The sequence below is a fragment of the Rhinolophus sinicus genome, chromosome 16 (genome assembly GCF_057876585.1).
Source record: "Rhinolophus sinicus isolate RSI-liver-muscle chromosome 16, RSI-T2T, whole genome shotgun sequence".
Lineage (NCBI taxonomy): Eukaryota > Metazoa > Chordata > Mammalia > Chiroptera > Rhinolophidae > Rhinolophus > Rhinolophus sinicus.
The window spans coordinates 77207785-77221596 of record NC_142516.1 but is presented as its reverse complement, the minus strand read 5'-3'; the positions used below and the strand labels follow the sequence as shown (position 1 = coordinate 77221596).

Below are 13812 nucleotides of genomic sequence, written 5' to 3'. Positions count from 1 at the left end.
CTTGGAAGAGGTAGTAACTACCATGCTTCCCCGAAAATAAGACCTAACCAGAAAATAAGCCCTAGTATGGTTTTTCAGGATGACATCCCCTGAACATAAGCCCTAAAGTGTCTTTTGGAGTAAAACTTAATATAAGGGCTGGTCTTATTTTCGGGAAAACACGGTATATTATTTGGAATTCTCCTGTAAGAAAGAGTTTATTTATTTATTCAATCATTTATTTGTATCAGAATAGAGTCATAGATATTTTTTCGTTGTTTGGGGTCTAATCCATTACTACCATTATTTATTTTCTTACTTAGATTTTTCCAGCTTTGGTCATTGGAAGCTCTTTTAGGTTGGTTCCTGTGTCCTTTTGAGAGGCCCTGCTCTTTGTAACTTTATTTTTTTTAACTTTCTTACTTTGGGGGCCTATCTCTCCCCCTGGCTCATCTTGTATTTTCCCTGCCTCAGGCCTGGAATCTGCCCTTTCTTCAAAGAGACCAGGTTCTTTGTACTGGACAATGGTATGTAGGCACCACAGTTTGAGTGCTGGTTGTTCTCACTGTCCATTACTTTTTAAAGTATTTTTTTTCATGGCATTCTTTCTCACCTGTCCTTCTTGGCCTTCAATTAGATAGGTTAAACGTTTTTATTTTGTCCCCACAGTACCTGAGACTCTGTTCATTCTTTTCAACATTTTTCTCTCTCTGTTCTTCAGATTGTATAATGTCTATAAAAATATTTTCAAGTTCACTTACTCTTTCTTTTATAATCTCTAATCTGCTGTTGAACCCCATTCAGTGAATTTTTATTTTAAGGTACAGTATTCTTCAGTTCTAGAATTTCCTTTTTTTTTTTTAATAGTAATTTCTATTTCTCTGCTGAGTTTTCTTTTCAGTTAATTTATGTTATAGCATGTGTGCCCTTAACTATATTACTACCAGCTGCTTTATAGTCCTTGTCTGCTAATTCTAATATTTGGATCCACTGAAGTCAGTTTCCACCGATCACTTTTTCTTTGAGTATGGGTCATATTTTTTTGTTTTCTTTAATGTCTAATAATTTTGGATTTTATCTTGGACATTGTGATTGATACTTTATAGAAACTCTGGATTCCTTATGTTCCTCTGAAGGAATGTTTTGTATTAGCAGGCAGTTATCTTGGCTGAACTCAAACTCCCAATTTTGCCTTCCCTGCAGTAAGCAGCAGCATAAATCTTGGTTTAATTCAGTTCATTTAGCCATGAATGGACTGTTTGGTCTGTCCTGTACCTGCATGGTTCAGGGTCAGTTAGAGAATTGGGCAGTTTATATGCAGAATATGGGGCTCTTGCCTTTTCTGAAGTTTTCCTTCTTTACTTTCCAGGTACTGAGTCAATCCTGAACTCTGTTTTCTTTTCCTTCAGCCAGTAAGACTGCAGGTTTCTGTCTGAATTATAGCTGCTTGGCGTAGCACCAACTAGGGCTGCCTTCAGATGAAAAATTATAAAACAGGAAATTCACTGCCATTCCCTTCTCCCAAGTGTCAGCTCCGTACGGTTTCTACCAGCTTTTTGCTCACTGTCTTGTGGCTTCAGATTTTTGTGTTGTTGTCTAGAGTTTATAAGTTCTATCAGTGGGAAGGTTGGTCTTACATAAGCTTTTACATGATTACCAGAAGTGGTATTCTCCTCCATTTAAGGGGAAGGATGGCATTAATAAACAAACAAATGTAAAACTAAAACTGTCTTGTGCTATGAAGAAGTACACGGCGCTATGAGATCTAATAATAGGGGAATTTGACTTAATCAGTGAGGTCAGGAAAGTTTTCCATGAGGATGTGGTAGGACGAGGGAGAGAGTTAATAGAGGGTAGAAAAGGCGTCCACATATTCATTGAATGAATGAATAATATAATTCAACTTTCTGTACATCTTGGTTTCTTTCTTGGCACATATTCTTATCCCTTAAATCTTTAATCATCTCTCTAGATTTCTGTGATGGTACAAGGGGATATATAATTATTACACAATTAAGCATGTCCTCCATGAAAACTTGTTGGGCCAAAGGAATTGTCGGTATGGACCATTTAAAGGGTATAGTGGAGTCCATGGGCTTCTGGTCAATACTGTGTTTCCCCAAAAATAAGACCTCACCGGAAAATAAGCCCTAGCATGATTTTTCAGGATGACATCCTCTGAACATAAGCCCTAATGCGTCTTTTGGAGCAAAAATTAATATAAAACCCAGTCTTATTTTCGGGGAAACATGGTATGGTTGAGTTTTAAGGAAATCCCTTTCCCACTTCAAGTACTTAGAAATGCTAGATAAAATATGACTGTAACAACACACACACACACACACACACACACACACACACACACACTTACATATACCTGGAAATTCAAAACCAAGAAAGAGTTACCCTAATTGAGCAAAATGGAGAAGGAATGTAAAGTCAGTATGATGAACTACAGCCTAACCTGAGACGTTCTCACAGAGGAGCAGGTATAGGCCTTAAGAGCTGGGGGGTATGGGATGGGGCCCTGATCTCTTCCAAGGAAGGGGTACCCAGCCATGGACCTAGTACATGTAGAAAACTGAAACTGAGTTAAATGCATCAAACCAGACGCCATGAGGGGGTGATTCCTACATTAAACGGTGTAAGAAAATTCCATTATACTGTCCCAATAGAGGTAATAAAATTAGTTTCTTATTCAGCGCTATACATGTAAAAAATTCCTGACTCCTCATACTGAAGGAGCACACTGAATCTTGAACTGGTCAAATAAAACTAAATCCACATTTAGACATTGAGTGAAACTGTAGAACATCAAAGATAATGAAAAAATAGAAAAACTACTAGAGAGAAAAAACATTTACATATCAAGAAATTCAGATTAATAGCCAACTTCTTATCATCAAAAAGAGGTGTCAGAATATGGTAGAGTAATATATTCAGAGTGCTAAGTAAAAATAACTGTCAGGCTATAAGTCTACACTTAGTTAAGTGATCATTCACTAGTGAGGATATAATAAAGACATTGTCAAACATACAAGTATTGAAAGAGTTCACTACTCACAGAATCCTCCTGAAAGAATTACTAAAGACATACTTAAGTAAAAAGGATATTGTGGCAGATTGTATTTTCCAAAAATGGCCATAATAGTATCTACTATATCACATGCTCTTCACCAATGTGACCTAGCTCCTTCCCATCAAGAAAAGGAGTTGAATTCCCTCTCCTTGCATCTGGAATGGCCGTGACTCTCTTTTGAAACCAATAGAATGTCATGGAAATGATACTACATTGACTATTAAACCTGAATCGGAAAAGGTCATCCAGCTTTCAACTGGTTCTTTGGGACACTTGCTTTGGTAGCTGCCAGCTGCCATGTAAGATGCTCAGCTCTTCTGAGACCGCCATGCTAAAGAAGCTTTGTGTAGCCATTCTGGTCATCAGACAAGTCCAGCCTCCAGCTGATTACCACCACTGAGAGCCATGGTCAAATTCGTAAGATGCAGAAAAACGGCCCAGCTAAGTGTTACCCAAGTTCCTGACCCACAGAACATAATAAAATGGTTGTTTAAAGCCACAATGTTTTGGGTTAATTTGTCATGTAGCAATAGTAACTGGAACAAAATTGGACCCTGAAGGAAGGAGTGGAATGTATCAATCAGTTGTGAGTAAGGAAGCTGGTAAATAAAGTATTGACTTTTTTTTTTTGAAGTTGCTTGAGGGTTGTTAAAAACAATGTGATACTAATAAGATATTAGCAACAATAATGTGGAAGCTGGTATAGAGTGGGGAAGAGGAAGACTGATGACAGCACTGTCTGTTGTGTTACTCAGAGGCTACTAGAGATTGACTTTAAATAGACATGTTAAAGAAACAGACTGGATCACTTGTGAAACAATAGAGAGGAAAAAAAGAAAATTAAAAAATTTTAACCAAAAACAGAAAAGTCAAAGCTAAGTAACAAAGAAAATCATAGTAGATAGAAACACAAAATAAGTAGGCTGAGATCAGTGCTGTTACAACAGTAATCATGATACATGTAAGTATATTAATTTCAGTTATTAAAAATAATAATTATATTTTAAAATGCAGCCATATGTTGCTTAAAAAAGCCACTCAAGGCAAAACAACCCAGAGCACTTAAAAATAAAACCAAAGGGATAGAAAAGATATATCAGGAAAAAAACAAATCGAGAAAAAGCAGGTATGACAATATTCCTATTCGGCAAAATGGAATTTCTGGATGTTTTACCCAGAAGACATGTGCATATGTGTACCAGGAGGCATGTACAAGGATGTTCATTGCAGCATGGTTTGTAATCATGAAAATTTGAAAAGAACTTAAATATCTATCAGTAGGAAAATTGTTCAAGATTTTGCTTACCTTGGTTCCGTGATCAATTCAAATGCAGACTGCAGCCAAGAAACCCAAGAAGGCTGAATGGAAGGGCAGCCATGGAAGAATTAGGAAAGATCACCAAGGGCAAAGACGTGTCATTAGTGACCAAGGCTAAGCTCATCCACACCCTCAGAGTCTGTATGGATGTGAAAACTGGACAGTGAAGAGTGCTGATAGGAAAAACATTGGTTTGTTTGAAATATGGTGTTGGAGGAGAGCCCTGGCATGCCCAAAAGACAATTCCAGAACAAATTAAGCCTCAAACATCGCTGGAGGCGAAAATGACAAAACTGAAGTTATTCTACTCAGGCACATCATGAGAAGATAGCATTCTTTGGAGAAGACAGTAATGCTGGGAAAAATAGAAGGCAGCAGGAAAAGGGGAAGACCAAATGAGTATGAGATGAATTGACACCATAAAAGAAGCTGAGCAGACCTGTTGACGACAGGACATTGTGGACACAGCTCATTCATGGGGTCGCCAGGGGTCAGAGCCTTCTCAACGGCATGTTATGTATGCAGGGAAATATATAAATTGTCAGATATTCATACAGGGATACTAAGTGGCAGTTAAAAGGAACAGCTAGATCTATATGCATCTACATGGCTGTATTTCAAAAACCATTGAGTGAAAGAAATGTTACAGAATAATATGTCAGTGTGACATTTCTAAACACAAAATAATACATTTGCATTTCTAAGATTCCTTCTAATTCCAAAATTACTTTCTCGAATTTCACAGCAATAAGCAATGTTCCTATGATTGTATGCATTTGAGTGTCTGAGGAACTGTGCCCAGAAACAGGAAACTCCAGCAGTAAACTGGCTGTCATTAAGAGCAATCGCTGTATCCTGAAAAATGAACAGTCTTGGAAGAGTAGAAAGCTGTCTTCCTCTGAACAAGGAATCTGTAGAACTATTTTGTAACGCCTCACAGTGAGCTCAGTACTATACAATAAGCGTATATGCAGAAATTTCCCCTTTCTTCTGAGTTGCTTCAAGAAAAGAGATGTGGCTTAAGGAAGTACAGGTATATCCCGAGAAGAAAAAATGAGAGCTGTCTGGAAGAAGATATTTGTTAAGTAATAACTTTATACTAGAACCTAGGCAAGCTGGAATCTCTATTGTGTAAAGTACTTGACATTGAAATAACAAATGCCCTCAGATGTCAATTCTACAGACATTTATTGAGAACTTACTACGCAAGGGCGCTCTACTTAACGGGATCGTGAACACAAAGGTGAACCAGGAGGCCCCAGTTGTTTATAGACTAGTGGAAGCTGGAGGTAACTGTAAAGCGAGGCAGGAAAAGGTAAAGACCCTGAGAGTGAGACACCGCTTTGGAGCTGAAAAGGAGAATGATTTGCTTCGGAGAGATCCAGAATGGCGCTGCAGACGCTGTTCACACATTTGTGAATGTGCATTTCTGTTGGGGTGATTGAAAGTGGCAGGGCAGTTTTTTTAGTTGTGTCATAGCTCTGTTTAGTATTTGATCCTCTTCTAACCCACTCCTCCCCCTTTCTTAACAAAAATAGTAAACCTTTTGAAGCCTTTAATAGTGTTGCTGAGACAATCATTTAAGCATTTAAAATCCACACCACATTTTAGAGGCGGCAGTGGTTAGCCACTGGAAACTAACCATTGGGTTTGATAAAGAGGGGAATTTTATGTTAGGGCTTATGACAGAGAACGGAAAAATACTTTAGTGAGATGGGTTGGCATTTTAAATTGGAGCACAATAATAGTAAAAAGTGCTGAAGTCAACGGATTGCTTAGAAATATGGTTACTATTTGCTGAGAGAGGCTTTTCAAGGTGGCCACCTACCCGTGTTTGCAACCGCAGTCCGGTTCTTCCCTAAACCTGGGACTGTGACCCTGACTGATGTCAGTGAGAGTTAGGGACTGTCAGCAAGGGGAGACTTAGGTCATCCATGGATCCAGGGCAAACAGGAAGTAGGTGTAGTAGTCAACAGGCTATGATAGACGTCCACATTGTATGGAGCTTAGGGTGAAAAACGTGCACAGGCGATGCTGACCTTCTCAGTCTTCTGGGCCTGGCCTAAAAAGTCTCCTTTTTTCCTCAAAGCCATTATCATACGAATTGATTCTAGTTCACACAACTTAAAGAAGATTTTAAAAAGCAGTAGAATGGGGATATGGAAGAGTCTTAAAAGGTAACATTTGATTTATGACTTGGACACTGTGAAGGAAATGGCCGTGAGAGCTGGAAAATGAGAATTCCAAGGAAAAACATCAGAAATGGGTGACCTTGGGCAAACTGCTTGGCCTCTCTGGGCCTCATTGTCTTCATTTGTAAAACTGAGAGTTGGACTAAGTGAGCTCTAAGGAGTTTTTCAGCTCCAAAGTTCAGTGAAATAAAGACTAGTTAAAATGGGCAGTAGGGCCAAATACAATTTTTGCTCGTTTTAATTTTTCCCAGTTTTATTGAGATATAATTGACATGTAACATTGTATTAGTGTAAGGTATATAGCATAATGCATATATATATATATATATATATATATATATAGAGAGAGAGAGAGAGAGAGAGAGAGAGAGAGAGAGAGAGAGAGAGAGAAATGTTTGTTTTTAAAGATGGCAGCCCTGGGGTGCTTGAAACACTGGGAATAGGATAGAGACATGGAAAGGGACAAAATGTTGGCTAGAGAAAAATGTCAAATGAAACAAGATTCCAAATTAGTGGGAGGGGATGGTGTTGGGGTAAGACTTCTTTCTCATTTTCCTTTCTTGTTTAATTCCTAATTAGTTTAACATCTGGTCACTTTTATTTATTCTGATAAACTTGGGAAGAATAAACTGGGCATGCTGTGCTCAGCTCAGCTCAGCTCCACTCCTCCCTGTTGCTTTTGGGCAGCATTCCCGACCACAGAGAGCTGCTGTCCTGGCTTCTCCAGGCCCTAAGTCTTATCTGGGGAGGGCACCTCCTCTTCTGGGAGCTTTGACATGAGCCAGCATTACCTGGGACCCTATGGTAAATCTGTTGAATTTGGGGATTCGGTTTCCAGGTAATTTTGGCTCCCATGCTAAACCAGATTCTCCAGCTTAGCCTTCATCAGTAATATGACATTTTGGTCTCCCTCTGCCATATCCTCATCTTATTTCTCAGTATGTTTACAATTTAGATGGGCAAGAAGAGTGCTGTTTATTTGGCCCTCTCAGACCCCAGAACCTGGGATTCAAGGGGAAGGGAACTAGCTTTGGTGAGAAGGAATATTGTTTCCTCTGAATCAGGAGAAAGCAATAGTTGTGAAGAACTAGAGATCCTTGAGGAATCCTGGTGCTTCAGAGATTCAAAATCATCTCAGGAAAGCAGGAGGCCAAATAATTAGCTGAGAATAGTTCAGCAGTCATGGAATTGGAAAGTTAAAAGGAGAACAGATTTAGAATTGCATCTATGGGGAGTGTATTCAAGAATCCACTGAAGAGAACCAAAGGAATGCCAGTTAGCGTGACAAACAAGGTGACGTTAACAGGCTTGGATGGGTAGAGCTCTAAGGCAGTCTCGTTCTCTGCCACCAGGGTCAGAGTGGTGAAAACTGCTCTATAGGATATATTTTATACTTAAGTTATATTAATTTTCACAAGTAAATGAAGGAGTCTATTAGGGTTGGACAATGAGTGGCTATAGCAATACTGTTACAAATGCTAAACTATACTTCTTTGAATATGATAGTTTAGACAGCCACTAAGTTAACCCTCATCTCAGTTGATTCAGATTTTCCTCACGCACGCATGTGTCTGTGTGTGTGTGTGTGTGTGTGTGTGTGTGTGTGTATTCAGGGCTTTTATTATTATTATTATTATTAAATAATTTTTTTAAAGAGTCAACAAAATACTACATGGTAGCAGCCCCAAACACCAGCAGGATGAATTTTTAATGTCCGTTGTTTTTCATTACATACATACAGCCCATGGGCTTTATTGAAGTTTGGTATTCTTTACGTGACAAGTTCAGTCACTATCGTGCAGAAAAGAAAATATGTGGCTTATTTCCTTTGCCCACTGACTTTTCTAGGACCAGGCGGAGTGCCAACTTCTCCATAAAGTAATGTCAAACTGTTCTTTATGTCCCTGACTTCTCTCAAGTCCTATTACTCTCAAAAGTCAAAGTGTACGAGGTATGATCAAAAACTACTATAATGTTTAAATAAAAAAAATTATTACAGTAAAAGACACATTGCCATTAATCCCCTTCAAAATACTCCTCCTCGCTTTGAACACACATATCCCATTGTTCTTGCCACTTGCTGAAGCAGTTCTGGAGTCCTCTTTACTTCATCCTCTATCATGACAACGCTCCGTGTCACACATCGCTTCTGGTACGGCAGTTTCTGTCAAATAGCAACATTATGGTGTATCCTCATCCACCTTATTCACTGGATCTAGCACCATGCGACTTCTGGCTCTTCCCCAAAGTCAAAATGACCATGAAAGGAAAACTTTTTGAATCGGTTCAGGACATCGAGGCAGCCACGACAGCACAACTAGACACTCAGGAAAGAGGACTTCCAGAACTGCTTCAGAAAGTGGCAAGAACAGTAGGATAAGTGTGTTCAAAGCGAGGGGAAGTATTTTGAGGGAGATTAATGGCAATGTGTCTTTTACTGTAATAATTTTTTTAAATTTAAATATTGACTGTATTTTTAGATCATACATCGTGCATTACCACATACAGTTTGGTGGGGGGAGGGAGAGTAGGGAGCAGGGAATGGAAGGATTTGGGGAGGTGATTGTACTTGAACTGGGTGTGGAGAGACAATTGACTTTGGCAGGTGGATGTGGGAGGTGGGAGCCAGGAGCACCCCGGTATGGCACATTGCTTAGTCTGGAAAGCAAGGAAGGAGGTGTGGTGTCAGGTCATCTTCAGGGAGCAGAGTGTTGAGCAGGCCCTTGGCTAGAGGACAAGGAAGCAAAGGGAGTGTGGACACCACGACTGGGAAAACATCACGAAAGATTGTACAGGTGCAGGAAGCCACGTTTGTTTAGGCCAGGTGAGATTTTTGATGAGGGAATAGCCTATGGAGAGGTAGAAAATGAAAATTCAGTGGAGTTGATTGCTGGAATGAGATTCTAGGAGGAAAGGAAATAAGAGTCTAGTAGACATGCAGGCAGTCAGAAGGGAAGCGAGGAGGAGTTAAGCAGAATAAACAGGGAGGGCTCAAGTTTGCTTGAAAAGTCAAGCAAGTCATTTTTGTAGTTGATAGGAGAATACCTCCTGATGTTTATAAATACAAAACTGTTTTAAGTGTATCTACTCAGCGCAAGTTTTTATTTTTCATTTTTGATAAAAAAAAATAATAAAAATAATAGCATATGCTGAAAGAAATTAGGTACACAACAGGAACTGAAATAATTTCAAATAATTTTTTTTTAGCTGGATTGCTATTATAAAATAAGACTACATTTTGATTCAGAACTTTTATGAAGAACTTGGGCATTTTATTACCACATCTGTTTCTACATTTTAATTTCTCTCCTTCGTTTTTTATAGGTATTTGCATACCTTTTTTTCAAATGAGAAGACCTTTTTGTTTGCCACAAGAAGGCTATTATCCAGAATGTTACTGGGTTTTCAGCTATTAAGATGTAATGATATACCTTGAGTATTTAACTATAAATTTGAAAAATCTCCATGAACAATCTCAAAGGAATACTTGGAATGCACTCCTGGTAAATTGGCTCATTTTCCTGTAATTTACTGGAAGTGCTGATACGAGAGCCGTCCTAATGTGAAAAGTACATTAATCCCTGGAGTTACATTGTATGTATTAAATTATTGCTCTCAAAGAATAAAACGTATGAGGCCATTTAGCCTTCATTCACATTTGTTACTTAGAATCACAGTAGAGAAACAATTACTTATCTTTTGACAAAATTAGAAATGATACGTTTAATAACTTTTAAAACAAGACGAGATGCACAGTGATGCTCAGTTACACTTTTGCATAACAATTGCTCTTTTCCAAAACAAGGATTGTTCTAGTTAGGAGCACAGGTTCTGCTGGCTTTGTGGAGGCCCTATTCATTCCACTGGTTATTGAAATACTTTTAGAAACCTATAATGCAGCTTTCTCTGATGTCAGTCACAAAGATTAGTCTGCCTTCCAGCCATGAGCTGCTACCACATTGGGGGATCATTTAAGGAAGTCATCAACTTGCAGAAGCAGTGGTTGCAGGAGCATTTAGGGTCTCACCTGGAATTTTGTCTAATTATGTTTTTCTTCTTTGCTAGGGGACTGAAAATTGTGGAACCGTAATTTGTGACATCAGGTTTTTTTTGTGGTAAGCAGTTGTGTATGATTCCGGATGATTAAGGCAAGTTGGAGACCCCTTCTGAGAGTTTAACAAAGCTGTCCACAGCCTCCACCATGGACAGAAAGCTGGACCCTTCCCGAGATGACCTGCCTCTCATGGCCAACACCAGCCACATACTTGTGAAGCACTATGCACTGGATTTAGATGTGGATTTCGAAAGTCAAATCATGGAGGGCAGCATAGTGCTTTTCTTTGAGTCTGAAAACAGATGCAGGAAAAGGAGTAGTTCCACTGAGGAGACCTGCCAATCAGAGTCAAGTGAAGCCCGCACAGTTAGAATGCCGGAACCCTGCCACGTTCCTGGGACAAGTACAAGGACCTTCTCATCTAAAACAGGATACAGTGATTTTGTAATCTGTGGTAAAGGTGAAAAAGATACTTCTGGTAAAGATGGTAACCATGACAACTGGGAACAGGCTTCTGGGATTTCTAGCTCAAAGTACTGCTGTGACACAGGGAATCATGGGAGTGAGGATTTTGTGCTCGTGTTGGACTGCTGTGATTTATCTGTGTTAAAGGTTGAGGAGGTAGATGTTGCTGCTGTGCCAGGTATTGAAAAATTTACAAGGTCTCCCAAGCTCACGGTTGTTTCTGAGCTCAGGAATCAGATTGTACGTGAACTTGTGACTCTGCCTGCAGATCGTTGGAGGGAGCAGTTAGACTATTTTGCTCGCTGCAGCCAGGCTCCTGGCTGTGGGGAACTCCTGTTTGACACTGACACTTGGAGCTTACAGATCAGGAAGAGAGGGGCTCAGACAGCTACTGACTTTCCTCACGCCGTAAGGATACGGTACAGAACCAATGCCCAGGGGCGATCCGTTACGTGGACCTCAGACCAGAGCGGCAGGTAGGTTGTCGGGCACTCTGCAGCCCCTGCCTGTTGATCTCACACACTGGGAGATGAGCCTTTGCAGGAACGCTCTCAGACAGGTTACCAACTCTGCACAGATGCCCCTCTTTCTTCTGTGCATGACCCATCCAGCCTCAGATTCTGAGACCCACAGTGAAGCAGATGAATTCCCAAGCATGCTCACCTCTTAATAGGATTACTTCCCTTAAATCAGGATGAAAAGATTTCCTCATTAAGCCCCGTATTTCTGAGTTAGGTTGATAGGCAAGCCTTACGGAAACATCAAATCCCGACCCTCGCTCTCCTGTAGGGCTCTCCTGGCGACTTGCAGTGCTATCGATGGGAGCGAGCTGGGTCTCTGAGTGAGTACTTTCTCAAAGTCCTTCGCATTCCCACTGAGCAGGCAACTGCTGCCAAGTGAGGCTGGTGTGAAGCCTGGCAAAGTGCTTCCAAATAAAGCCAGCTCTGCTTCGTGACTTTCTTACTGTACCTGTCTCTTGGCAGCTGTGCCTCCCTGGACTTTATCAGCTGTCATAGAAGGTGAACCCCCAAAACCTTCGAAAGATCTATTTCTGAGGAGTGTGACCATCCAGCTGATGGGGTACACTTATTCTTTGGTCGTGATTCTTGGTATTTGATAGCAGGGAGACTCCTGGGTTTTAGTGAAGGAAAAAGGAACTGAGGGCGCATTGTTTCCAGGGGAAATACTTAGGCAGTCATTTGTTCTTTTCTTCTGGCTCCTCCTCCACCGCTTTTTAGAATTGGAGAATTTTTAAATCAGACTCGATTGATTCCTCATTATTGTACCTGATTCTTTGTGCTAATGTACTGCAAATCAGTACGGCAGTGATTGCAGAGACTGGCTGGAGAGGCGCCCATCGCTGTGAGCTTGTTTTGAGAGCCTTCGTTTGTAGCCTTGTTCTCCCTTCCTGGAGGTGGTGGTCTTGGTAAACTGCTTACACCTCTCCCCAGCCCACCCCCCAGATTTTTTTTAAGCATCACTTTGACTTTGAGCTCTAATTATCCTGTTCCTTGCTTCTAATCTTACCTCCTGCTCTGGTTTCCTGCCCTGCTTGCCATGAGTTCACTTCCTGTCTTCTTTCTGCTAGAGTCTGAGGCCACCTTTAGGAAAATGCAGGTTGGCTACAAACTTGCATCAGTACAAAAGCATAGTGGTTCATTGATAGGATAACTTATTGGATATTTGTGCGAGGCAAAGAGGGGAAGGCAACAGGGGTTCTTTATTGTATTTTCAAAAATTTTTGAAATTCTTAAAGATGAGGTTTGAATAAGATTTAACAATATGCTGTCTGTGAATACTAGGAAATTGTAGTTTTTGTATTCCCAGGTATTTCATTTTTGAATTGAATAATGGGGAAGAAGAAACTATTGACAATATTTGGAAGAAATACTCATTAATGGCCTCAAACATGGCTTTCTTCGCAGTGCTCACTACAAAGAAAGAGAGTAGACTCGTGAATTCTATTACATGTAAAGTGTTGAGTAGGAATGAGTTATGGATAAATTTAGTTTTCCATAAAGAAACTAAAGAGGGCTTTGGGCACAATTTGCTCCTGCAAAGACGGACTTGGTGAATTTATTCTTGATGTCTCCTTTTCTGATAACTCAAAGTGCATGATCACGGCAGGAGTTTAAACTACATCCTTGGAAGTTTGTGATTATATGTCAGGAAAGAAATGGCATTTATACAGTCTTACAAGGATAATAAATGTGTTTTTTTAATTATCAAAAGATTTTTTTTCTCCCCTTTTTTGGGAAGGGGTTATTGTAGTCAAGATAATCTTCTGTGAATGGCCACCGAATCTCTGTCAAGTCTCTTACGTGCTAAGAATAAATCTAGGTATGAACTGGTAAAGACTTTATTGGCGACTTTAAGGACTTTAAAATGCCCAAGGATCCCAGGGTGATAGACAGAAATAATTCCTTAGTGATATGAGTGAATAGTAATCTTCAGGGTTACAGTGCTTCATGAATATAATTTTTTGAAAATATAAAATTTCACAATTACCGGTATGTGAAAAATATAACTGGGTAGAGCTTATTTCCTCCAGTTAAAACTAAATAGTTGTTATATTTTTACCCTTGAATGACAGAGTACGATCAGCACACCTACCGTCAGTTCTCACCCTGAATGAGAAACTTCTTCTTCTCATTTTACAAGTAGGAAAATGGAATGAAGTTACTTAAAGCTCCCAGAAAAATCCATGTCTAATTGTGAAAGGGAG

At 39.8% G+C, this 13812-nt stretch overlaps 1 protein-coding gene across 7 annotated transcripts in view; it reads left to right on the top strand.

The window, feature by feature from the left end:
- The window catches only part of AOPEP (aminopeptidase O (putative)), a 348549-nt gene that overhangs the window by 31966 nt on the left and 302771 nt on the right, over positions 1-13812 (top strand). For all 7 annotated transcript variants that reach the window (XR_012495672.2, XM_074330240.2, XM_019711974.3 and 4 more), the window contains exon 2: positions 10634-11563. Coding sequence is in view for 6 of the 7 variants with exons in the window: in XM_074330240.2 (XP_074186341.2) it covers positions 10770-11563 (794 nt within the window). In the remaining variant the exon portion in view is untranslated. The remainder of the gene's footprint in view (positions 1-10633; positions 11564-13812) is intronic.